The sequence below is a fragment of the Diplotaxodon limnothrissa genome, linkage group LG22 (genome assembly GCF_057381915.1).
Source record: "Diplotaxodon limnothrissa isolate DT_005_m linkage group LG22, D_limnothrissa_male_GT1.1, whole genome shotgun sequence".
NCBI classification, from domain to species: domain Eukaryota; kingdom Metazoa; phylum Chordata; class Actinopteri; order Cichliformes; family Cichlidae; genus Diplotaxodon; species Diplotaxodon limnothrissa.
In genome coordinates this window covers 29,188,793-29,216,487 of record NC_140616.1, presented here as the reverse complement: position 1 = coordinate 29,216,487, position 27,695 = coordinate 29,188,793, and the positions used below count along the sequence as shown (strand labels likewise).

Here is a 27,695-nt window from a genome sequence, read left to right as displayed (position 1 = left end):
AATATTGTACAGTGTTTTATTTTTATGGGTTTTATTGTATGTTTTTATGGTATTCATTGGTGACTTGTCCTGGAAAGACGCCGCCCCTCCCTGATTATGAACCTGACACACCTGGGAGGTCCCAGAGGCCAATAAGAGGGCCTGGAAGACCACGGAGAGATAGGCTTGAGAGACAGAGGCATGGGAGACGAGGTGGCAAAAATGGTGGAGTGAACTGTGTCAGGCGTTGGCGGCCGCAAGCCCGGACGGGGGGCGGTGAAGGTTGCCGTGCAGGACTTGGGAGGAGACGACGCCAGCGAGCAGAGAAGCGGAGGGAGCTGTTCTGCTGCTGGAATAACTGGAGGCCAGATCATGGTGGGGAATCAGCGCCCTACCTCCCACGGCGAGACGGGCTGGTGCCGGTTGGCGTGCTACAGGAAAGCGGCGGGCAGAGTTAAGAGCTCTGCCCATCCGGGGTAGGTCTCGCGTCTTATCGCACTATAATCAACCATAGCCACTATAAAGAATAGTGACTGTCGCTGCCCCTCTCTTCCAGCACTCTGGAGCGGAAACGCTGACAGGACGGCGAGGACGCTGCCCGGTTTTTCCTTGTCCACTCCGATTGCCTGGATTTTTTTAACTTTTAGTGACTTTTACGCTGTGGCGGATGCCACTGGACTTTTAATGTTTATGTTTAATTGATTTTTATTAAGAGTTTTCCCTGGCCAGGGTTGTTTTAATTCCTTTTACATTTTTAACTGTTTTGGTATAATAAATTATATTTTATGAGCCAGTTTTTAATTCAGTGCATTCCCTTGGCTGCTCCACTGCTCCGTCCGTTTTTGAGGAGGGTTTCCCTTCTAGAATAACACCTGTGTTAAATCATAATCACATTGCCCCGTTACACTAGCAAAAAAAGTTTGGGAACCACTGGTGTATCTCATAAATTGTCTAGTGTGTGTGTGTGTGTGTGTGTGTGTATAGACAAACAGACATACAGACAGATAAATCAGACTAGATGTCATCATAGGTAATTAAGAAAAGCATTCAGGATTCAGGCTATCACAACACAACATGAGACTCAAGCCCATGCTAAGCGACATTTAGAGAATATTGGAGAATACTGAGAGCAGCCTGGGGCTGTGTGGTGGTTGCTGATGCTATCATGCTATCATTGTTCTTGTGCTTAATCGCTGTGGCTAATGACAGGAAATGAAATCACCCACTGAAGACCAACGTGCTTCCCACAGAATAATTACCGCTGTTGACCTTGTGCCTTTCTCTGGTATGTAAGCGCACTCACCACACATTCAGTCAATACATACTGTAGCATGAGCTACTTAGGGCTGCTCTATTAAGCTCTTATTCATTACACAGAAATAACAACAACAAAAAAGATGAAAACTGAGCCACTGACTACATGTTGCACTTGCTGCCAGTTAAGCAAAAAAAATGAAAATGATTTATCTGCTTTGGCATTAGCTATCAGTTGTGTTTAGAATTGCTTATGAGAGCAAAAACAAGCATTTGTAAAGACAATGTTATAGTCTGCCATAGAACAAAGCCTAATGGAACATGTCAGTGTATGAATATTTCAGAATTTCCCTCGCGTTTACTCAGGTATTGATTGTGCTTTCACAGTACTTGTCATCGTTTTTGTTATTAAAGCAGTCTGCGGACTTGTTTTTTTACTGTGGTTTCACTTTATGTCGTTTTCTATGCAAAATCCCCGGTTCACAGGAACACGAGTGCAGCCTCGGTAACTGTGAGTGGAGATGATAGTGCCTCTCAGTCCCAGTTTTACACACATGAGACTGTTATCAATCATCTCATCTAAAGCAAGAAAGTAAAGAAACATATTTCCCAAACCTGTCAGAACTATTCCTTAAGGTAAAGCACTGACGAAGCAGCATGGAGAAATCCCATTTAAAGCCAGTTTACCTGCTGCGAGCCAGACCCTGACAGCGCCCCTTTACACTGCACAGGCTCTGACGGCAGCTCCAACCTCAGGTTCTTTGGACGACTTGGTGGTGTGTGTTTGGGAGTATGTTTGTGTGTGTCTTGACCTTGGGAGCCCTGCAGGGTACCATTGATTTGTTTACCTGCGCGCTGCTGACAGTTTCTCATTAGGTTTCTTTTGCTCAACACTTCCAGGACAGGAGACCAGAGTCTGCACTTCACAGCCAACGATGCATGATCAATGCGGCTGATAGATTGGCACTGGCAATATCATTTGTGTTGAATGACTCTTTAATGGACGCAAGCGCTCCATTTAGTGGCCACAATAAGGCGCCTTTTTGTGTCTGAAGCGGCATTGTGGGTCTCTATGAGGAAGCAAACAATATGCTGAAAGGAGAGCTTTGTTAAAATTACTCTGGAAGACAAGCGTGGCTGCAGGAGGAATTGTGCTTTATTCCTCTGTTATTAGGGGGTATTTGCAAAGTGTATAAGAGAAAATGCAATTTAGCATTACAAAAGCTTTTTGGCACTGCAGAGCGTGCATGCAGCTTGTAGAACCTCTTAAGAGGAGGAAATAGAGGATAAATAAAGAAGAAGGGGCAGCACAGTGACATAAAAAAACCCATTTCCTCTCTTTGCGCACCTCTTCTAATTCCTCCCTCATTTTCTAGTTATGCATTAAAATGATTTTCTCCAAATACCCGCTATTTTGGATTTAAACACAAGACCGGTCTATCTCTGTAATGAGGCTTTTACCAAAGCATAATATGCACTGAAGGGTGTGTGTGTGTGTGTGTGTGTGTATGTGGGGGAGTGCTAATAAATTAAGCAAAACCCCCCCACAGCAAAGCTTTACAGCAATTAGTCCGCCTTTAAGCGCAGACATGCATTCCTTGCTCTTATAGGGCTTTAATTCCATCCCACCTCCCTTTTCTTAATGATGAGGATCTCTTTTTCTCACATTGTTTGCTAAAATGGGCACAAGGAGGCAGTGTTGCTGCTCTCCTGCCAAACCACTGCTGAGGGAATCCACCCTTTTGAGGTGCTAAAAATGCCCCCTCTATTTGTCATATCCAAATTTAAGTAGAAAGTTAAGATCCCCACCACTAACACCACCCAAAGCTCTGAAACCCCCCACCTCACTTTCCTCTCCTGACACGAAGTGACACCGCAATTAACTTGAGGACAAATCAAAGTCTAATTACTTCCTCAGGTGACAAGCCGAACATCTCCACCCAAAACCGTGATGGCTCCCTCTCCCTGGAAAGAAATTCTAAGAAGACTGAAAGCTGACAAGACATTGAAATCAATAAACATTTGCTGTCTCCGGCTCTGATGAACTCTTCTTGTTAAGAAAGAGAGAGAGAGAAACGGAAGAAAGAAAAAAGAAAACGCTGACCCTGAAAGCAGAAGACTGCAGATGTAATAGTATGGGTGCATGTAGCATTTATGACGCCCCGGGGCGCTGCACAGCCTGTCTAGGTGTAGCAGTCCGACATCATATTTAGTGGGCTGGGACGGGCTGGCGGGCCAGCCATTCTCTAATGATCAAAATAACACTTTGTCAATGTAATAGCCCGCTGTTGTTCATTCTTTACACCCGCCTGACAGAACATACCTCACAGCTTTGCTTACACCCCGCCCTGCTGCCCGTTTGGTTGCCCGTGACTTGTGTAGAAGGGGGTGGGAGGGGGTCCCTCCAACACCACCATAAACCATGATTATTTTCATTGGAGCTGATGTGTTGCAATCACTTACAGCACTGAGCTCCCTTTCAATAAAAATTTTTAAAAAATATTAAATAAATAAATAAATAAATTTTAAAAAAGCCAGCATCTCCAGGTATAGGCCCCTGTAACTTTGGTCCAAACATCAACGGTAACGCCAGGCTTTGTTTAAGAAGACGAGGAGCAACAGATGGCAAGCATATCTATAAATAAGTCGCTCCTCTGAATAGGAGATTAGTGCATTTGAGCCGGTTTTTAATGGTCTCTGGGAGAGATTAAAAAGTAAGCTGATTCATAATGCATTTCTCTTTGCCGTGAATCACACATAAACGAGAGTCTGGGAAGAATCAAAGCAGGAGGGGAGGGGTGACGGTGTGCTGGTGGTGGGGAGGGCTCACATGTCTAAAGTGGGACGTTGCATGACGCATGCCTTCTTTGCGCCACTGCAGTTTCTCTATCTGCGCGGTTGACTCCTAAGCTCGCAGACCTCAGCGTGCATATTTCTACCCATTCATTTTCACTGCGCGCTGTTTATTTTACAATCATTAATGCCCTGAGCGGTTATTCCAGAGCACAAATATCAAGCAATATATAAAAAAAAGAAAAATAACCAATAGCGCATTCCAAAGTTCATGGAGAATATAAACGCTGATAAATATACATAAACCCATCTTGCTTTTAGCCTCTGGGTCACATTTTCTCCAAGTTATTGAAATAGAATGGAGAGGGGAAGGGAAAAAAATTCTCAATTATATAACCAGTGCTGATCAGCCTACAGATAGCCGCCCACCTGAGGCTACCGCAGCATCCTCCACAAATATTGACAGAATTCTTATCTTTTTCTTTTTTTCTTTTACCACTTTTTTTTCTTAAACAAATATGAAGCCTATGTGCAAATCCTGTTACCTTCCCATCTGTTCGAACACCGCACCGCACAAATTTCCTCACAAATACATTTTGGTATTCATTGTCATTGTGCGTGTTTCCAGGAACTGCTGGGCTCCATCTGATAAAAGTGGACGTATCTTTAGATATCTGCCGCCTGGATAAGCTCTGTCTGCCATTTAATGTCGCTGGTGCCAGTTGTGTGGAGACTCACTAAGTTTGTCCGCAGGCCTTTTTTTTGTGGCTGTGTTTTCTCAACAGCAGCAGCTCCTACTTATTTAATAAATTCATAATCACGCCCAGGAGAAACACATGGCTGACCTATAAGAAGGTGAATGGATTTTTTTTAGAACTATTGACATGTTGTCCTTAACAAAGAGTCACGCTGTCCTAATCAATTGTTTAAATGAATAAAGAGCACATATCACCACGCGAGATGTTCCTGTATCTGCCCCGAATAGCCTCGCCTGTGTAGCCTTGAGTGACACCCAGTGTTTTAATACATGAGCAATTTTCACAGGATTTAAACAGTCAAAAAAGCATCTGTGGAAATCTATTTTCATACATACATCTGTTGGGTGGATCTGTCAGCACTTATCAACAGTCATTTCTATGCCCACACCTTGTGTTTCTATTTCTAACGTGTGTGAGAGAAAGGCTTGGAAAACAAATATGTGCAGACTAGATTTATGCCCTTAAAACACAGTGACTCACTGTGTGTCTCTTACTCATTAAAGAGTTTACAGATATTGTATTTAATGCTATTCCCCCAGCATATCTCATCACTTTGTTGTGTAGTGGCTTTTTAAATTCTGATTCGCAAAACTGAGAAAACGAGTCAGAAATAAATCCACTGCAAAAAAGTAGTGTCGAAAGCACTGCAAGTTCAGACTGTGTTACATCAAAAGTGCACATGATTGTTTGGTGTTAAACAACTGATTTGCAAAGAGGGATTTTTTTTTAGGATTGTCTCTCCAGTGAAACTCATAATCGTACTTAATTGTGCAAAACTTTTGGTATAAAAATATACTAACATAAAAAGTTAATTAATGATTTATGAATGTATATTATTGCATCTTTTATTACTACTAGGTAGCTTGGACTACAATACTACAATATAAGTTAGATTTAAAATCTGCAAAAATCAATTCAATTTTATTCATACAACACCAAATCACAACACGATTTGCCTGAGGGCGCTTCACATTGTAAGGTAAAGACCCTACAGTAATATGGAGAAAAAAAGACAGTCAGACAACCCACTATGAGCAAGCTGTTGGTGACAGTGGGAAGGAAAAACTTCCTTTTAACAGGAAGAAATCTCTAGCAGAACCATGCTCAGGGAGGGGCATCCATCTGCTGCAACTGGTTGGGGGTGAGGGGAAGAGACAAAATGAAAAACTAAAGCTTTCCAATGCATGTGGAATATCTGCATCTAAAATATAACACTAAAATTGAATCATGTGGACAGAAGCACTGGGCCACCTACACATTACACTTTTTGTGCTGATGTTAAAGCGAGAGAAGGTTTGGAACTTTTTGCTTACTGAGCCGGCAGAGTGTTGGTGACTTTTACAGTCCACAATATGCACAGCAGTGCTCAGTTACCTCACTCTGTAACTTTACCTGGTTCACCACTTCCTGGTTGAGTTGCCATGGTTCCTAAATCCTTCCACTTTGCAGTGATACCACTTTGGGGTGATCATAGAATATTTAGGAGGGAAGAAATTTCACACTTCTTGCATCCTACTGAAGTACTTCACTTGATTTGATTTGATTTGATTTCAGTGAGCTCTATAGACTGACTCCTTCTTTCACAAATGCTTTCAAAGGCAGACTGCATTGCTAGGTGTGTGATTTTATACACTTGTGGAAGATTAAGAGGTGTGGCCCAATGTACAGATAGCGCACTTCTACAAAGTACGAACACATTCAAACTTCTGTCTGTGTTAACAGGAATGTGAAGCTCAGTGATGTTGTAGCCAACTTCTGTGTGGTTCTTATGGAAAGGGTTGGTTAATATCATAATCCCTCCCAGGTTGTGGCTTGTTATTTTGGGGTTTTTTTTCTGTTTTTTGTTTTTTTTCCTTTCTCTCATTGCTTGTTTGTTTTCCTCTCTTATATTAACCAATATTCCAACATGAGAAGTCCTGTGTGTTGACTCAGCAGGCGTAATATTAAAAAATGAGAATAGCTGAGAATGCCTGAACCTCCCTGCATTATATTCCAGTTTATGATGTGCTGTCACCTGGTGCATAAAAATTCACCAGAATGCAGGAAATGAAGTGTGTGATGTACACTTTGATGAACTTCAAATATAATGGATGTCTCCCTCTCTCTGGAAGAGCTCAGGAGATATTGTAGGTATAATATTGAATGGGGGTCCCATGGAGTACAAAAACTCCCCAAAATGTACATTTGGTGAGGTAAACAACTTCTGGAAATGTTCATTGTGTTTTTGATAAAAGTGGCTGAGACATACTGAGTTTTATTTTTTGATTTTTATAGGTTTCAATTGCAGTAAAATGCATTTCTGTTAGTATTAGGGACATCACAACACCATGGGTTGCTTTATAGAATCCATTATCTTCAGTCATGAAGTGAGCAGCAGCAGAGAATTTCTAGCAGCAAAGTGATAATAGTCATTGCCTTCAACCGCAACAATACAAAAATGGAAGTTTCTGTAGTGTTTCTAAGACTGCATTCCAGATACCTCAGAACTTGAATGCCGCTAGTGACCGTGTTCCACAAGGAGCGAGTAAAACAGGATTTATTTTGGTTCTTAGCAAGGTAGAGTCAATCCGGTAGTAATATCAGCATAGTACTTATCAGTGCTCTGCATATGGCTTAGTTAGTTAGACAAAAAATACACAACGGTGGCAGTACAGAGTAAAAGTTTACAGCTTTACTAATGTTTCAGCAGTAAAGTTCAGTGCCGCCATCTTGGACTGCCAACTAATTTCGGTACGGATTAATATAACAAGGAATGGCTGTCGTAGACTGGTTCTGAAACTTACACTTTCCTGGTTTAGACACCCTTATTGTGTCTCCCAGTGCTCAAACACAAACTTATTATGCTAATAGCATCTTTTTACTCGTTGCAAATTGTGCTGTGTATCTTGAAAAATAAAGGGGCTTTAGAGTGTAATAAGCTGTAGTGGAAGTAATGTGCATTATTTACATTGCACAGAACAAAACACACTCTTACTCTTGGAGTGTTTGCTTTAGTTGGGTGTTTCTCAATTGCCACTCTTCATGGTGATTTTATGATAATGATATGGTAATTGCGGGACTCAGCACCGCGGACAGCTCCCAAGTGTCGCTCCGCCCCCTTCCGCCCGCTACGTGAGCGCGCGGCGACCAATCACTGCCTCCGCCTCGGTTCAGCTCTGGATACAACAGAGGGAGCTTCAAAGAGCCCCTTCACCCACAGAGGAGAGGACCGCTCCGGGTGTAATGCGTAGCTGGGCTTTGCCTTCTGCTTGGATGGGATAAAACCTACCGTTCAAATTTAAACGCTCACTGTGTGTGTGTGCGCGCACGCGCGTGCGAAAGAGAGAGAGAGAGAGTGTGTGTGTATTCCGCGAGGACTGGGAAATGCTCTTCTAGCGCGAGCGCGGATGACATTAGAGCCCGCGTTTTTTCCTCCCCCCACACAAATATTCCCAACTTGGAGCCTCCTGGACGCCGAGCAAGTTTTTGTTTTGATCTTTTCTTGAATTGCGTTTGAGCAGTGTAGCTGGAAGCCCAGAAAGCAGCGCAGGACAAGATGGGGAGCGAAAAGTACTTACCGGAGCTCATGGCAGAGAAGGACACGCTGGATCCGTCTTTTCAGCACTCCCTGCGGCTACTGGATCAAGGTAAGCGTCCCTGGATAAACACTGAAGTAAACACTTGAGCTGCGCGAAAAATGTTTAGTAAGAACTTTTAGTTTTTAACGTTTGGTCTCCAGGCTACACGACATCAGCAGTCCGCCCACTTTTGAGTTAAAAATAAGAGGTACTTACAAATTTCCCCTTGGTCACACTAGCACAGCCAGGTGCTTTTTAGCAACAGGGCTGTTTTTGCCAAGTTTTCATGCTCACACTGTGCTTTAGCCTCCAGTAGTGAATAAAATATGGCAGGAGAGACTAAACACTGCACCTTCAAACCTTTAAATTGGCCAAGCCTTGGCGTGAATGATGACATTTCAGCTCGTCTTAATTAGTTTGCAATTAGTGGATATGATATGTCATAAAGCCGGGGAAATGCCGGTAAAGTGAATATCTGAATATCCTATATTTTTTTTTTTTTTCTGATGGCATACCGTGAAATGCTAGCCTGCAGTTCGTGAAAGGAACGGAATGACATCTCAGTTTACAGGCTGCCCTCATCTCTATCCCCGTGCTGACATGTGTGAGCTGTGGTGCCAGCGCAGGAATAATCGCTCTTTATTCAGATAGAAGTGTTTCCTATTTTGAAGACACGGACGTGACTGAAATTTTCTCTTGCAAACACTTTCTGGAGACTCCTGCGCTCTAAGGAGTGTGCTTTTACAGCAGCCAAGTGCATCCTTCAAGCAGCACTCACGGGCTTTGTTCGAGAGTCGAGCAGGCTGTTGGTGCCTTTACAGGTAACAGACGAGACAAGGAGCCCAGGTCTGTAAGCAGTCCTTCTGGGTTGTAACTAATTCTGTTGAATCCCAGCTCTTTTTATGCCGACAGCTGCGCCAGTTCTACTCGCTGTCTCGCAAACTTGGGGGATCTCAGGGTTAAAAGGGTTCGCTGGGGCTCAGAGCAAAGCCAGGCACGAATCAAGTTTAATGGTGTTAAGATGCTGGAGTTTGCCATAGTTACAATCAGTTTACAGGTTATTTTGATCCCTGGTTGTTTGAGCCAATATAAAAGAACATGTAAAGTGATCTGAAAATGACAGGAAAAGGGAAATCAGGAAAGCAGTTAATGGGTGGGCCCTTAATTTAAAATAGGCTCTTTAATGTAATGTATGCAGGTGTTTAAAATGTACTTAATTATTTTGAGTTTTCCGTCTGTTTTGCACACCTAGTGAAGAGTATAGTTGTGCATACTTGTTTGAGCTTTCACTTTTGCGTCCAAATCTCTAAATTTGTGCTGTTGCCTTGGTTGTTTTAGTTGTGTTGAGGACAAAGATTGATTAGTGTAGATGTGCTTTGCGGCTCCCAGTGTTTGCGTGTGCGAGAACAGTGTAAAGATTGAGCTGCTAATGGGCCACTATGACTGAGATGATCATTGTTAATATTGTTCCAATGTGCTGCAGTGTGGGGGGGATATGAACACAAGCTGTCTCTTAACACACGATGTAAACACTTAGTTAAAAATGGGTCCTTTATGCCAACATTTTCTGACTGTACGTACTATAAAGATTACTGTATTGAGGTTGTGTAATGGGTATCTAACTTAAAATTAGAGATGTCAAGGTCTTGACTCGTCCTTAAGTACGGCACATCGAAAATAAAGAACTTGGATGGGATTAACTTTAGGTTAACTAACTTTTCTTTAGGTCAGTTTGCTCAAATTCTTTTCGGAGTAAATCGTAATAAAAACATGGTGGTTTTATGTAAAAGTCAGGTGTGTTAAATATTCCATGTCCCGTTAACAGTCCAGTGAGTGTTGCACCTTGTTTTTCTACAAGGTTCTGCAAGGACAGAAGCGTACACAGAAAAATGAAGCAATTATACTTCTATTACACTCCTATACATGCTCCTAAATATTAAAAATATAGATAGCACAGTGTAAAGCACAAACTCTGTGACTGACTTTCTGTTTTAACAGGTTTTTGCACAATATTATAAATAAAACTATTCCACTGCGCTGCTCTGTCTCACAGCCTACTGATGAAAGTGACTGGTTTAAAAGTGTGGCACATTCTTTACTGGAAGGTAGACAATGAAAAATGCAAGAGCCAAAAGGCTTTGATCTCCTTTTTTATATATAGTGAAATGTAAACAGAAGTGACTCTAGACTAACAGAGTAACTGTCCTCTGTTAGGTCTGTATATTTTGGAGGCCTCACAATATCAACCATTGGGTCTTATTTGAAAAAGCAGCATTTTTCATTGAGCTGATTCATGTACAGTAAGGTAAATTCATTCCACTCAGTAAGGCAGATAAGCCTTTGTTTCACTCAGCACTTTTGGTTATCAGCTCCTTTTCAGATCTAGGTTAGATTTTTTTTTTCTAACAACACTCATTTCCCTTGCTGATAGAGGGAAGATGGCAGCACCGAATCCTTAATGCTAGTTGAAAGACACTTACCAGCCACCTCTGTGACAGACTCTCTCTTAAAGACCTTTATCCACATGGCAGGTCTTCTGTAGAGTTCTAGCAAATATTAGCCTCTTACCGGAATGGAATAAAAGTGAGTGAATACTTAAAGTATGGGCCAGGATATGCCAAAAAAGAAATAAAAAAAAAGAGTGTGAAGTAAAATATTGTACAACAAGTTCTTAATGTAGTACTTCCAATAAAGTTAGTTGGCGATATTTTCGTCGAGGGCAAAGATTGCACTTGGACGCTGTCGCAGTGGCAGAATTAATCCGTGACATTTTATGAAGTAAGCGGTACTCTGCGGTGCACAAAATTTGGCCGAAACAGTCTGCCACAACTCCAAAACTGTAAATACTGTTATCTCTCTCTTACACAACAGATGGAACACGATGCGGCTTAATAGAGCACTTCTTCTGCCATCTTGCTGATGAGTTCTGGACTTGATTATGCAATTGGCAGGGGATGCAGGGAACAGAGCCGGAGTAACTGGAGTTACTGCGTGCACACGGCGAATATGAGATTACTCCAGGTCTGGAGAGATTTCCATTCAGGAAAAATTAGGGGGGCATTGTATTGGAAGCTCGGGGACGGGGCGGACTGCTTTGATAAGTTTGAGCCATTCGCAAAGCTCCTCTCCCGCAAAGAGCATATCTCTTCCCCCTGTGACAAGCCGCATACAGGCAGCATCAGGCTCTTGGAGCTGGAGGAATATCTTAAGCCAAAACAAGAGACAAGCAGGACTAACAGTCTGCCTGGAATGAAAAATCCTCAGCAGCATACTAATGAAGTGCTTCCAGGTACGAAAACACCTCATGTGGCAGGAAGTGCGTCTGTTATTAACATGAAATCACGACTGTAAAAAATTGTTATTTCCATTGTGAATTTAACTAGTTGTTTTGAGAGCAAAAGTTCATCCAGGATCTTAGAAACAATCTTAAATTTCACATTATTACTGGAATTCTACTTCGCTTCAATTCATATTTGATGTGATCCACTGTGTGCTTTGTTCCCCTTAGTGAACAAGGCTTTTATTGTTCTCTTCACTCAGTGGAGATGCAAATTGGAGAAATCTAGCAAGCCATGCTACCCGAGTGATGACATCAAAGCATCTAAGAAGTAATGTGCGGTAAAATAATAGATAAAGGTGGGACTGTTTGCTGACTTGGGGGAAATGAATCTGCTTTAAGCCGTGTGTGTCTGCGCAGCGTGCAGAATGTTAGCAGAGCAGCAGCTCTGGTGCTCTGCGTGGGTCTGCACAGGAGGCGTTCAGGTGCAGTGTTCAGCTGTACATCACCTGCAGGTCTGGAAGCCTAGCTTACAGTCACTCTAGTAATGCACATAGAATACAGGAAAATACATTTAGAGTGTAAAAATAAATTTTAGGAGCCACTGTCTTTCCATTAGAAAAGTTGCCAGACCCTGGTGACTATAAGGGGAGAAGGGACTTGATACAGTGTTGTACAGGATTCATGAAGTGCGATGCAATTGTTAATTCTTAATTTTGTGGTAGTGCAGAGAGACCAGCAGCTACAGTCCCTGTGCAAACAGGAGGAGAAAAAGGTGGGGGGCGTTGGGAAGCTTTTTCCAAGGGATTGCCACAGTTGATGGATCCAATGGATTTGGCATACATTTTAGACAGGAGGCCCTTCATCGTGCAACCATCCTATTTATCCGATCTTGGGACTGGCACTAGGCGTAGACTAGCTCTGAGGCTGGGTTTGTTTCCACCTGTTGTGACCGGGAATTCCCAGTGGATAGATGCAGCACAGGTCAGCTGAGGTCTGTTTGGCTTTGCTTGTTGTAGAAACCCTAGTTACAACAAGGTTAGCATGTGAATATACACATATTAAAAGGTTAGGATTAATGAGACATTTTATAATTAAGTCTCGAGAGTCAACAAATGGCCAAATCACATGACTGATTTAAGATGATGTAGCAGCAAGACACAGTCCCACTGACTCTCTGTTTCAACGTCAAAAGTGCAGACCTCAAATTATGGAACAGTTTTCAAACCTAACTGTGCAGTTCTATGGATTTTATTGACAGTTTACCTTGCTTATGCTGTCTATGTTGTGGACACGCCTAACTGTAATTAACACAGAAGCTTTTGAGCTATGTTATGATGTGAATGATACTATTAAACTATGTAAAAAAAAATAAATGCCCTGAATGGTAAATGGACTGGTTCTTATATAGCGCTTTTCTACTCATCTGAGCACTCAAAGCGCTTAACACAACTTGTGCATTCACCCATTCACACAAGCACATTTTTCTAAGTGCTTTATAGCTAACATTCACACACATTCATACTCCGATGGATGCATCGGAGAGCAATTTGGGGTTAGTATCTTGCCCGAGGATATTTGGCATGCAGACTAGGGGAAGCCAGGAATCGAACCACCAACCTTCCGATCAGTAGATGACCTGCTCTACCACCTGAGCTGTAGCTAAATATAACATTTAGTGTTATATTTTAAATAATCTCAACAGATAATTTAGATTCTTGTATTTTTTGTCAGTTTGATATTGCAAAGCACCATTTGCTACTGTTGGTGCTGCTCTCCCAAAATGTATTAAAGTTATGGTTAGCACATATGATATGTTAATACATTTTATATTTGTTTAAACTCAGTCTGGGAACTCATCAGCTGCTTTGCCAAATTAGCAAAATTAGATAAGTTAAAGGCCACATGATGTCCGATAGGCCAGTTACCTGCTTGCAGCAAAGCCTGCTCAAATGTGATTGGTCAGGGCTATGGAAACTATAAAGCATGAGGTCCTAGAAATCCTCCCCTGTCTACAAATTCTACATATTAATAGTAATAATAATGGAAATGAGTGCAAACTTCTTTACAAATGACCAGGCCTTGTCTTTTTAATAGTACAGCATCAACAAAGAAAATGAATATTGGATGAACCTTTACTTACTTGTTTTTGATGGAGTAGAGAAAAGTGTTACAGATGGATGTCTTAAACCAAACACAAGCCATGACAACAAAATTCAAAAAGAAAGTTACATAAAAGCATAGAGAAAAAAAGAGGACAACTTTAAAGACACATTATTGACAGTCTTGTTGATAATGCTTTTGGAAATGTAAGCTTTTTTTCTGCGTGTAGGTGTTACTCTACTCCTGATTAGCTCCTCGCTGTCAACTCATTTTGTTTGGCTCTAAAGTGAGGTGCTAGACTATGTGACGAAAATGCGAGAGATTCAAAGATTTTTCAGCTCTCGTTTGACGTTGCAGCCTCGATGCACACTGATGAGCTAAATATTAAAAGGAGGTAAAGCTGACAGCCTTGATCACCTTGGAGTTGTACCACCCACCGTGGCATTTTTGCAGTCCTCCACAATATCAGGCAGAAGATACAAACTTTTTGTGTACACCTTTGATTATTAAAGATCATTGAAACAAAATTTGCTGTGCTTCAAAGGACAGACAGTCATGTTTTTGTGTGGGTTTCTAGTTGTAAACAAGTGTCTCCTTGCAGCAGATGTATTCTCTTTGTTCAGGATGTGTCTGCAGAGCTGCATGCAGCCCGCTCTGAATCTTTCAGGACCTCTGGCCCAGTTTGGACATTGTAACCTCAGTCCCACACATAAGATGCTTTTTTTAATTGGATACTCCACAGCGGGAGCCTGGCACAATGTTTGGATTACATTAACAGCCTGAGCTAGCTTTCCCATCAAAAAAAACCCCTAACAGCAACAAGCACACACACACACACACACACGCACGCACGCACGCACACACACACACACACACACACACACACGCACACACGCACACACACACACAGAACATCTGCAAAAAATGAGCAGGTGTGGGAAAGTAACCTTAATTCAGACATGATGCTCCTATTGTTAATTCATACATTTCCGTCTCATCAGAAGAACAGAGGGTATTTTTAGCCATGCTTGATTTTGTGTCCTGAGTGAGAGCAATCTGTGGGATACAATGCCCAAAGTGTGCAGAAATAAGCTTTGGCATAGGATCAAAGGCAGAGATATCATTTTGTTGGGGAAACAGTACTTGATAATGATCTGCGGCTCTGCGGCGGGCCGACACGCTGAGCCACACAGCGAGGTGGAGGTGAAGGCGCAGCCACAGCACTGAATCTGTCTGAGGCCATGACCTGACTGGTGATCTGACCCACAGATGTAGTGAACTCGCAAGTGAACTGTAAGTGAGCAGAAAAGCGGAGCTCCAGAAACTGGCTTTGCATGCAGACGAGTCTGCAGAGCGTTGCCGTGGCTGAGGGCTGTTTGCGGAGCGCCGTCTCCTGCTTCGCAGCAGCTCCCACTGGAATCCAGGGGTGAATTGTAGGCCAGGACGAACGCAGGCACACCCCGGCTATTTCCAAAATCCTGCTTGTTTGCAGGCGTGACGGATCACATATTTTTCTTGATTTCTCCGCTAATGTGAAATGCATGTTCTCGCTCATTAGGGCAGCAGTAATGAGCCGCTTCGAAGGTGCACCTGATAAGCTTTAATACAGTTAAAATGTAAAACCTGGAGTATGTTAATGTTACTCAAGTTATAGAGTCACACTGGTACATGTAAACAAACACAATCACTAGTTATCAATTAGAATGGTAAATAGACTGCATTCATAAAACACTTTTCTGAGTGCTCAAAGCATATTCTGTCCTTAGGTATGTCTATTGTATCCTTTTGAGGGGGTACTTATTTTAACAAGAAGACCCTTTACAAAGGGTGACATAGGGGTACCTATTCAGGTAATTTCTTGAGTTGGGTAGGTATGTATGTGACCTTTCTAACTTTACTGACTCCTCAAAGCTTTATTTTGTATCTGAACCCACAATAGATTTGGGGAATACTTACCTAGCATGTACATCTTTGCCCTGTGAGAGGACAGGAGAACAAATCTTAAATTCTTAGAGAAAATTTTTTTGTCCTTTGGATGTTTCCTGGTGTTGTAAAGGATACATACTTTTACTTCCAGGTGCAAATATGTATCTTTTACTGCCTGGTAACATATATATGAACCTTTTGGACGTTTAAAACGGTGCACATAGTTACCTTAAGGTCCAATAATTATTCATGTCATTATTTTATTCAGTCAGTAATCATGTAGATTATTCCTGTAGGTACACAAATGGATTTTTCCTGCATCCTTTTCTCTGAGTGAGTATATGAAGTATGAGTGTGTGCAAGAAAATGTGTCCATTTTAGAATTCATAACAATACATATTTGCTTCACAATGCAACATTTCCATTAGCAACCTGCTGTTTTATAGATATATAAAACATATATATATAGCTTCTTTGTTGCCTTCATGAGGAAGACTGATAGATGTTGATGCGTTTTCATTAAGCCCATATTTATCAAGTCGTGTTTTTATTCTCAGTCACCTACTGATATATATGTGGAATTAGATTTTGTGTTCCAACGATGTAGGCGGATTTCTCCCTCTTTAAAGCTAGACTTTGTGAGTTTCGAAAGAAAAAAAAAACAGCGTTTGACTAACAAATAAAAAAAACTCATAAGCAATAAAGCACACTCCTGTGGGAGGAACCTGACTACCAGAGAAAACCCAGCAGTCACCACCAATATTAAAGACAGATACAGAGTTAGATACTTCTTAGAACATATTAAATGTTTTTTTATCTACTTTAAATTTAGTAAAACCTTAAAATCTAAAAGTAAAGTTAGTATTTTAACTTATTTGGCCACACACAGACTGGTAGTAAACCTTAAAATCCTTAAAATGAGGCAAAATTTGCAAAGAAGTATGAATATATGTATATGTATCTGTTTTGGGCCTTCAACGTGGTCCACATAGTTAAGACCCAACTCTTTAGTATTAGTGTAGACAACTGTAGAGACAGAAATTGATTTTTACTGTGTCTCTGTTTCCAAAAGTGTGTATTGTGTATGAATGGCTGTTAGAAAATGCATCCATTTTAAAATTCACAACAATACATATAAATGTATACTTCCCAATGTTACAATTCCATTAGCACCTTTTAATTTAAATGACTAAACTTTTCTGTATTATATGTTATATATATCTTCTTCTGGTAGAAGTTGATGTGTTTTTATTAAGCACATATTTACATAGGGCTTCGTTATTCTCAGCCACATACTGGTGTATGTGGAATTTAATTTTTCATTCCATACATGTGGGCGTATATTTTCTCTTTAAAGCTAGGCTTTGTGTGTTTTCAAAGGAGAAATAACACATTGTTGACTAACAAATACAAATCTCAAAGTGTAACTCATGAGCTATAGAGCACACTCCTACACAATTATAAATGAGTGTATCAGAGCTGCTTATTAGCTGTTTTTTATATGAGAAATAAAAACTATGAGAAACTTCTTATATTTAATAGTTTGCAATTCTTACAGCTCATGCAATTTTATTAAATTATTGCAATGTTCTTTTACAAATATGGTACAAATATGTAGCTTCTACTGCTTAGGAACACACACATATATTTTTTATACATAAAAAATATACATATGTGTTTACCCCCTTGAAGGGGTAAAAAATGGTTGCCTTAAGATTCATTCAACATATAGAGTAGAGGAGCTAGTGATTAAACCACCTGTGTTGCACAATAATATTAATAATAATTATTATGTATGTCCGCGGTTCCAAACCCCCGGGCCATGGAACGGTACTGAGTCGTTTGATACCCGAGTTGAGGCTCGGGTAGGGCTGGGTGATATGGCCTAAAATTCATATCGCATATAATTTGAAGCAAGTGCGGTAACGATATATATCGCGATATATTCTTTTCTTCTGTATAACGTATTTTCCACACTATAAAGCACACTTAAAATCCTTTTAATTTTCTCAAAAATCGAGAGTGTGCCTTATGTATAAATTCTGGTTGTGCTTACTGACCTCGAACTGATTTTGGCGTGCAGAAATCTGTTGAAAAATGTTTTAGTACAACTTTGGTAAGCCGCACTGCTTGATGGATTGTCAGAGCATTACGGCTGCCGTAGTGAGGAGCTTCACGGAGTAATCTGAGTCCAAAACTCCGTCCCTTTAGGTCCCAAAGTCAAACGAACACTGAGAGTTAAAAACGGTCTAAATTCCTTAATCTTTAATAAAATCATCAGCGTTGCTGCTTTACCAGGTGTAACAATTAAGTTTAACATCCATGCATCCATGAAAACAGAAGTTATTAAATTTAACGGAGTTATAAGTTAACAGGAAGTTAGCTCGCTAGTTTACACCTAAACATGACATACCAAGTTCTGACTGAGAGATTTTTGAAACTAATTAAAACGTACAGCTCTGCTACCACTTCCGACATAAATGAAGAAAGAAAACCAAACAGCAGTGGTGTTTGCAGGGTTACTGAAATTGGACTACCTGGTATATAATGTTGTGCTACGTGATTGCTAGCGACATAGCTATGTTAGCATAACATTAGCACAGTGAAGCTGGAGGATGAACGCCAACCTTTCTTCCACTCAATAAAAGTTAACGTGAGGGATTCTGGTGGTCAGGGACAAATGCAATCGCATAGCAGGATGCTATACACGGGCCAAACTTCAGTCAGGAGAATTTTCAATTTCAATTTCAATTTTATTTCTATAGCACATTTAAAAGTCACAGGTACAACAAAGTGCTTCACAGACGAGCCATACTTGCAGGTTTACAGCAAAAGAAAACAATCAACAACAAAAAATACAGTTATAGGATGGTACTATTGCAACAAGCATGAACCGGGAAGAAATTAAGCTAAGTAGTTTGAAAGGCAAGCTTAAACAAATGGGTTTTTAACCGTGATTTGAAAGATTGAATAGTTTCCGACGCACGGACATCAACCGGCAGGCTGTTCCACAGTTTTGGTGCAGCAAAAGCAAAGGCACGATCCCCCTTCGTCTTTAGTCGAGACATTGGTTGCATTAGGAGCCCCTGATTAGAGGATCTGAGTGCCCTTGTAGGGATATATAAATTAAGAAGGTCAATCAAATAACTGGGTGCCAAGTTATTTAAGATTTTAAAAGTGTATAGAAGAATTTTAAAAACAATACGGTACTTGACAGGAAGCCAATGGAGGTTAGCTAGAATAGGAGTGATATGATCCTGTCTTCTAATGCCGCTTAAAAGGCGTGCTGCGGCATTCTGGACTAATTGTAGGCGTTGGATGAGGGAGAGTTGGAGGCCTAAGTAAAGAGAATTACAATAGTCCAGTCTAGAGGTTATGAAAGCATGAATGAGCCTTTCAAGGTCCTTGTGTCGTAGGTAAGGCATTGCCTTCGAAATTTGGCGTAGTTGGTAGAAGCTGGTTTTTACCACTGCAGCCACTTGCTTATCTAATTTGAGGGAACTGTCCAGCACTACTCCCAGATTTCTGACAGTAGACAATAGATGACTGGCATAAGAACCTAAGGTCCCCGATAGCTGTTTCAACGGCATATGGCTACCAAAGACGATAATTTCTGTTTTGTTTTCATTGAGGGTAAGCGAGTTATGCAATAGCCAGTCTCTGACATCACACAGGCAGTTAAGCAACGGCGATAGCGGGGATTGGAGATCCAAATCCAGAGGGAAATAGACTTGGATATCATCCGCATAGCAGTGGAAAGAGATATTGTGATTTCTGAAAATTTTTCCCAGGGGTAGCAGATAGAGAACAACTGAGATTATTCGTCCACAATACGAGGTTAGTTATTAATATACTGCAACAACATGGGAATAGAGCAGCTGCGAGAGAATTCAACATTAATGAATCAATGTTACGGAAGTGGAGGAAGCGCAGTTTTTGGCTTTCCCCATATTTCAAAAGTGCTTCATCTCTTTGATATGACTTTCGCCCGGCATAATTTGCATATGATAATAGTTTTAGCCGCTGCGATGGTTTCAACCAAAACAGGTGCCGCTTGATGACATCATCAACATGCGCTATCGCGATAGAGCGGTATAGTCAAAATCTCTATCGTTGGCCAAATTTATATCGTTTCTATCTTATATCGTTTCTATCGCCCACCCCTAGGCTCAGGTGGGATTATCTTTATGTGATTATCTTTATCGGTTTTTATCGTTATTTTTTTAGCGTTTTTATCATTAACTCAGTTTCCCTGGGTCTTTTCCTGTGTGTTATGAATAAGTCTTCTTTTTTTTGCTACCAGTACTGGTTTTATTTTGTCTTTTTCTCCATGACTCCTTAATGACCGGTCCGTGAAAATATTGTCGGACATAAACTGGTCGGTGGCGCAAAAAAGGTTAGGGACCGCTGATATATGTCATTAAAGGCCTGGAAGAAAACCATGACAAATGTATGTAATGAAAACGGAATTGCTTAAAGTGATGAACCCAATGAGAAATGTCACTTATCTGTATTTTCCTCTAGCTAAATGGGGCCTTTTAGTGGCTTTCAGCTCACTGTTTTGGTTTTACAATGTACCACATGTGTACCAATGTGCCAGTTATACTCCATATTCCATTTGCCATTTTCAGTATATGCCCATCATAAACTACAGCTCGGTAAAAAGATAAATAAGAATTATTTATATTTACGTGCACTACAGAAACAAGACTGCAACTGATGTTAATGCCATGGTTGCTTGATGTGCACAATACAGTGTACGCTTAGCAAGTAATTCTCAAGTAAGTACTAAATACCATGAATATCAGAAAAAAAAGAGCCAAAATTATTTGGCTCCATAAACATAGCAACAATCTTGAGTAAGATGTATCTTAAATTTATAAAATCAAAGGTTTATTTGTTTAAACAATTATTTATTTAAGAAAAATATGCTTGGTAAAAACTAAACGTATAGTAAGCAAAAAACCTGTATTTGACCATGTAATATAACATTTTAAATTGTGCTTATATAACACGCAAAAGTCACCTGTAATCAGATTACTTAAAATGAGCATTTTTGGCATAAATATTTTTTTTGTAGTCTCATTTTTTTAGTTGTGCACATTTTGTTCTTTTACTTTTTTGGGGGGAAAGTTATAATTTTGTTTCTAACATTAACTAATGTACTAAAGAGCTTTATTTGTTTATTTTTTTGTTAATTTTGTTTTTAACCTCCTAAGACCCAAACTCTTCCACAGCATGCATTTTTAATTTCTCTTTGATATTTGGACATATTGGGGCCCAATGAATGTAAAAACAAAGAATTACGAGATTTTTTCTTTTTACCTTATTTTTGTTTTTATGAAAAATAAGAGCCACATATGAGGATATTTGTTTAAATGTTTGATAGAACAGCAGCAGTATAACATCCTAATAAGTGGATATCAGGCCCTTGTAGAGCAAAATTGAGTATTTTGGTCTAAATAACCCAAAATGTGATGTCCACATATGTGGACGCCAGGTCCTAGGAGGTTAAAGCCGTTACCAATAGGCATCGTTTTAGCATCACTGTCCAATACTAAGAGCATTCCTGTTGTAGCTTATGGGCTGTGGCTTTTCTGGGCGCTTTTTTTGCTCATTCCACGCCACAGTGCTTAACAATTGCATGATTACTCTCCAGCTTTTGGCTCATTGGGCTTTCCTTGCACCTCTATCATTGTCCACACAATCTCATCACCATATTTCACAGAATACAGTCTCCACCTGGCGCAAAGCTTGCCGTGGGCTCAGTTTGTTGATTTAATGTTGAGACTGTCAAATTTCCATGTTGAACACGCTCCTCAGGTCTAAACGCTGCATTCATATTTCACATGCCACAGAAATGTGCGTTTTCCTCCTCGACCGGCTTGCATACCTTGCTGAGGGCCTGCCTCGAGCTGTCTACTAGGAAGGCTGTCCAAGAGGAGACTCAATTAAAGCGGACGGTCAGAGCTGCTTAAATAATGCAAAGCGCACTTGTTTAGGCAGAAGTATGCTATAAGCAGATATTCCACCTCTATGGTTAGAAGATCAGCCATAGGTGTGTGTTGCTAGGTCCTTGACAGCACTGGGTATGGTTTAAAATTTTAGATACAAGTATTGGTACAATAAAACTACTGTTTTCCCTGAAAAATTAATGTTTTTCCATGCAGTTTGGCTATTTGTAATATATTTTCAAAATTGTGCATAAACAAGACAATTAAACAAAAGAATTAAACAAAAATTATTAAATTAATAAACAAAATAATGAAAGCTTAAAATGCTGAATTAATGTTGTATCTATATCAGATTTTCAGTGAATATTTATGTCGAAGAAGAAGAAGCAGTGTCCGTTATCGTAGCTTTGTCCAAATTCAGGAACCGCATCCTCCTGTGCCCGCATTTGTAGGCCGAAGACTCCGACAAATGCGCCCTTCATTTCCACAGATTTGAAGGATGGGTCGGGTGTATACTTCGTGGCCCAACCTATCCCAGAATTCATAGCGCAGCCCTGCTCAGTTTCCAACAATGGCGGCAGCTAGTTAGTTATAATATTACTCTTGTTATTCTATCTGGGTCACAAAATAAACGTTTAACATATTTTCAGGCCAGAATGTAACTGTGTAAACCTCAAATATCTGCTCAGTTTATCAAGACGAGATCGTTTTCAAACCCACCGCCGTCTTTCGCTACTCAGGTTAAACATAATATATAAGTCACTTAGCTCAGCGGTCCCCAACCCCCGGGCCTCGGACCGGTACCGGTCCGTGAGTCATTTGGTACCGGGCCGCGAGAGTTGAGGCTCAGGTGTGAAATGTATAGTTTTCATGGTTTTTATCGGTTTTCAGCGTTATTTTGTTATCGTTTTTATCGTTAACTCGGTTTTCCTGGGTCTTTTCACGTGTGTTATGAATAGTTTTATTTTGTTGTATTTATCCGTGACACCTTAAAGGCCGGTCTATGAAAATATTGTCGGGCATAAACCGGTCCGTGGCACAAAAAAGGTTGGGGACCGCTGACTTAGGTAACTTAAAAATGTTATTGTTTGGCTTTTTTCAGTATTTTATTTGTTCCTGAGTAAATCGGTTTGGCTGAGACTAAAGTTATAGTTTTTACACAGCTGAACAAACGTCAAGCAGACAAGTGTGAGATGCTCGAGAATATACTCCAGTGTCCTGTTATATTTTAGATAGCAACGAGCAGACGGCTGCGTTTATTAAACTTCACCGAAACAATCGGCAAATTTCATTAAAATTTAATAAACTATCATCTTGTCTTTATTTTTAGTTAGCACATACCTTAAACACTTAAAGCTGTAAGCTAATGATAGTTATATAAGAGCAGATGCATGCTGGTGCAATAAGCTGTATGTTTTACGTCCAATGGACGCGTGATGTGATTAGTCGACAAATTGCAAAAATAATCGGTGACTAGTCGACTATCAAAATAATCGTTTGTGGCAGCCCTAGTACATATGCAGCAGCAACCATCATCCACATCATCCACACTCTGCTGCTACGTTGGAGCGTTAACTACACGGCTCCTTACACTGGATTCTTTTTATTTTGATATGTGCAGTCTTAGTATGATATAAATAGCTGATGTGATTAAAGATGCACTGATTCAATATTTGCATGAAATATTGGTCAGACGCAAACTGTTAGACTGCGTGTTAGTCTGTCATTGTCAGATAATATATGTCACAATTGAATATACAGTATCTGTTCAGTTCAGCAGCATGAGGAAAATGAACAGATTGTTTTACTTGCCATTTGTGTCATTTTCTTGCCTGCTCCACTCTGTGCGTGCGGGGTTCTACACTGAGAGCAGAAAAGGCGCACTACATTCAAATCACATCAAAGTGCAGCAAAGACTCACAATGTGCTGAAATGAAGCACAAACCAAAAAATTAGGCGAGTATTGTAAATAGATTTTCATTTAATTTATCTTGCTCCCATTCTTGTTTATGATTTCACTGATATGTAAAATATTTAATGTTATAAAAAAAAATTGTATCGGTCCATGCCTTCTATCATGATTGGCTGTCCCCATCGTGCCAAGAGAAAATAAAGTGTTCATCTAGACCGGCCAGTTTAGATCTCTTATTGCAGAACTGATGCTGAGAAGCTCGTTTCATCACCTTAACAGTGCAGCCTAGATTTCAGCTTTCATACATCACATATATAGAGATCATTAATCAAAATTTTATTGGATGATAATGTGATCCACAGCGGTGTCCAAGACAGGACGCAGACAGACCAGGATTACATTGGATTAGTTTGAAAAGCAGTAGAAACTCCCAGACTGTATCAATCTGTTTGCTGCGCCTGAGGGTGAGAGACAAAGAGGGATGGGGATATAAAAGAAGGAGAGGGTTGGCAGGGCTGTAGAGAAAGTAAGAGCCTCTTTCCCCTGGGGAAAGGTTATTTGTAAGGGGATTGTACCAAAGTCACTTACAAAAGGCAAAATGCAATCTGGTGGGGGTGGTGAGTGCAATGAAATGGGAGTGGGAATAGAAAAAAACGCAGTTATGATATAGAGAGCTGCTGTTGATGTGTTAGTGATAAAATAAAATTTCTTTAAAAAGTCCACGTCCACTGTTGTTGACTCATCATATCTCATCTTCTCCATCTGAAATACAGTTTTAAAAGCTTAAAAGGGTGGCACTGCGCATCCCCAACAAAATCTTTTGTTGTTACTGATACGATGAAAGATAAGTGTGATTTCCCACTCCCTCAAAGGACCGGTGTGCTGCAAAGTCATCGCTTATTCATTTTTGACGCTATGGAAGCTGTGCAAACACATTCTGCACGCTCGGAAACATCCTTTTATCGCGTGAGTGTTTTATTTTACTTTGAGATGCACTTGAGAATCAGATATATTTTCAGCCCAGTTTTTTCTTTTGCACTAAACTGCTCTATTATAGTTTATGTTTAACTTTGGAGCTTTTTTTTCTCCCCTTTTTTTCTTTTTTTTGAACTTGCAGGAGCTCTTTCTATGCCCCTGCCTCACCTTGATCTCCCCACGACAGCCACTGCTTCCCTTTCTCACTCTATTCTTTATTTATGTCGTTTTGTGTGGTTGGCACCTCTATAGAGAGGATTGCACTGGATTAGCTTCTCCGCCTTCCCAACTGATCCGATCCATTTTGTGTAATCCAACTCAATTTAATTATGTTTATCGTTCCACCTCGCTGGTGCCGAGAAGCAGCAGCACACCTCTACCAAGATAAGCCTGGGGACCTTGTGCCTCTTTGCTGGCAGAGCATCTGCCTGAGCCTGTTGCTTTATAAACAGATGGTGTAAGTCACCTACACTCTCAGTAAATAATGTGTTAGGCACAATATTATGTTTTCAAGCACCGCTCAAACATCGGCGTGACATGGAAAAAATATCCGAGGCTGAAGGTCATAACCCAATTTTTGATGTCGCTTGTAGAGAATTTGTACAGTTTAGCACCGTCTCCACCCTCTTGATAGTGAGAGAGTTAATATGCCCACTATACAGTCTTCCTTATTACTTTTGCAAGTCTAATCCTCAGCATGGAATTTCAAAGGCTCACAACCAAAGCCTAAAAAATGGCTCAAGGGCTCACAAATAGCCTGACCACATTGAAAATACGACTCAGCATGTGGCAATTGTGCGGTAAATCTTTGTTGCAACATGTCCTTTGGCTTGTCATGGCACAATTTCTGCGTGGGTGAGAAATACCTCTATTATGTTTTTCTTCGAGGGAGAGGACCCAAAGCAAACTTAGAGCAGACAGGCAGATGAAAATGAACAAAAAGACTACTTTTGATGTAGAGGCGGTCTCAAAGAAAAGACAGCTGGAGATCCAGAGTCCTGTACTACGGAGCAGGATTTCAGGCTTAGTGGGTTACCCAAGGCTTTTTCAGGGTTGTGAAGGTGGTCCTTCTTATTGGGGTGCATCGCTGTAGTAACTCAAACTGAAGCCATAACCTGCTCTGCAGCAGAAAATTAGCATTACCATACCCGTGGAGTTCGATGTGCACATTCTAAAAGGATCTATAGTTTGTGGGGACTAGACTAAAGTCTTTAAAAATTTTTAATAATACTAATAAGAAATGTAGCTTTCTAGGAGCAACTTTGCTTCTTGATACCCCCCCCCCCCCCCCCCCTCCTGTTAGGAACAAACTATGTTAGAGCATTCTTTTTGTTCTGTAAGCCTTAATATAGCGAAAACTGTCTTATAATGGGGTGTGCGCGAGAAGTTGATTAGACGAGTAGACGCCTAATTTTAGCTATTGTCACTAGTAAGTACTACGTGTACTAGTTATTTAATCGAATTGTTAATATTTTTAATGACGCTCAATGCGGGTAAATGTTCGTAATATGGTTGTTATGCAGCCATCCGCCACTAGGTGGAGCTGTAGCCACAATATTGTTGTAGCAAAATGCCAGAAGTTTGTTAATCTAGGCATGATCTTTTTGCTAGCCCTATTATTGTTAATTACTTGGATACTCAGTGGATACAATGAGTTTCCTCTGAAGGGTTGCTGGCATCTTCCTTAGAGATAGGGTGGGGAGTTTAGTCATTTGGGAAGGGCTCAGAGTAGACCTGCTACTCCTCCACATTGAAAGGAGCCAGCCGAGGTGGTCATGCCCTGGGTGAGGTGTTTCAGGCTTGTCCTGCTGGAAGGAGGCCCTGGGGTAGACCCTTTAGACTCTGGAAAGATTATGTGCAGATGTGTCTGGGGAGAGGGATGTCTGGGCTTCTCTGGTTTGGGTGCCAATCCTGCCACGGCCCAGATAAGCAGAAGAGGATGGATAAATGATTTATTGTTTTCTTTTCCTTTTAGACATGAATAGTAGAATGGCACAATCATCACACTTTTCAATCACAATTTTTCGTTTCTTGGGTGTTAATTTGTCATGTTTTAATAATATGTGTACATCTTTTGTAGTAACATATTTTTATATCATATTTAAAATTAGCTTATTTAATTTAAGTTACTTTTTTATTCTTCTTTGTTGTCTGTTTGGAGTATAATGTTCACGATGTACGATGCCAAGTGCCACACAGTTAAGCGCAATTAAATTATTTATTTTTAAAGGATGTGATTAGGGGTGGGTTTTGATAATCGATTTATCGATTAAAATCGATTCTGGCTTGGATAACGTGATATCGATTCATTCAAATCCTGAATCGATTTTTTAATATAAATTTATTTTGCCCGAAATGCCAGAATCTCAGTTTCAACAACCACCAAACAGCTAAAACAGTAAATGAGAGCAAGTACACGGATTCTGCACAAAGACGTAAACACAAAGCGCAGACCCGCAGATCAGAATCAGTGAGATGTCGCCTTTCTCACCCGACGGCACGGACACGGTCGGGGCTGAAAGCCGACAGCTCGCTGATTCTGATGTTTCGCCGGGTCCGCGCTTTGTGTTTACGCCCTTTATGCGCTGATTCTAAAGCTGTTAGTTTTATCTCTCTCCAAACAATATTGACCGAACCAGCAGCAAAAGAAGATCCAAACTACGCTTCACATAAACATCGTCATGGATTCCCTCTGACTTTTGCTGTTTTGCTTCCACCAATAAAATCACACTTCATGCACAGCTCTCTCTCTCTCTCTCTCTCTCTCAGTATACTTCAAGAACAGTTTCCCGTCTAAAAATCTGTTTTCTGCATTATTCGCTTGCTTGTTTACGCACAAGTCTACCGTTGTTTACAGCGCTGTCGGCCAACGTTTTTTTTTCCTTTTACTTACTTCCGAAAAGAAAACCTAATTTCTGCTGTTCAATACTGAACAAATTTAAACTTTAATATTTCTGACTGTCTGAGGCAAAATTTCCCAGATTCAAATCGAATTGAATCGAATCGTGGATCGAATCGATTCGGGACCTTGTGAATCGGAATCAAATCGATTCTAGAAATCAGTGACGATACCCAGCCATAGATGTGATTAAAGCTTTCAAGTGCCTTTGTTTCGAGAGTTTTTAACATTGTCCATTAACCGGGTCTCAAATTTAACATCTGATTGTTGTTAGTTTTAGACTATTCCCTTGTTAAGTTGAAATTAGT

The 27,695-nt window shown here is 40.5% G+C and overlaps 1 protein-coding gene across 1 annotated transcript in view; it reads left to right on the top strand.

Moving 5' to 3' along the window:
* The first annotated feature begins 8,319 nt into the window (after nt 1-8,319).
* The window catches only part of khdrbs3 (KH domain containing, RNA binding, signal transduction associated 3), a 163,920-nt gene continuing 144,544 nt past the window's right edge, over nt 8,320-27,695 (top strand). Inside the window, exon 1 of the mRNA XM_085346727.1 lies at nt 8,320-8,410. Within this exon, the coding sequence (XP_085202853.1) occupies nt 8,320-8,410 (91 nt within the window). The remainder of the gene's footprint in view (nt 8,411-27,695) is intronic.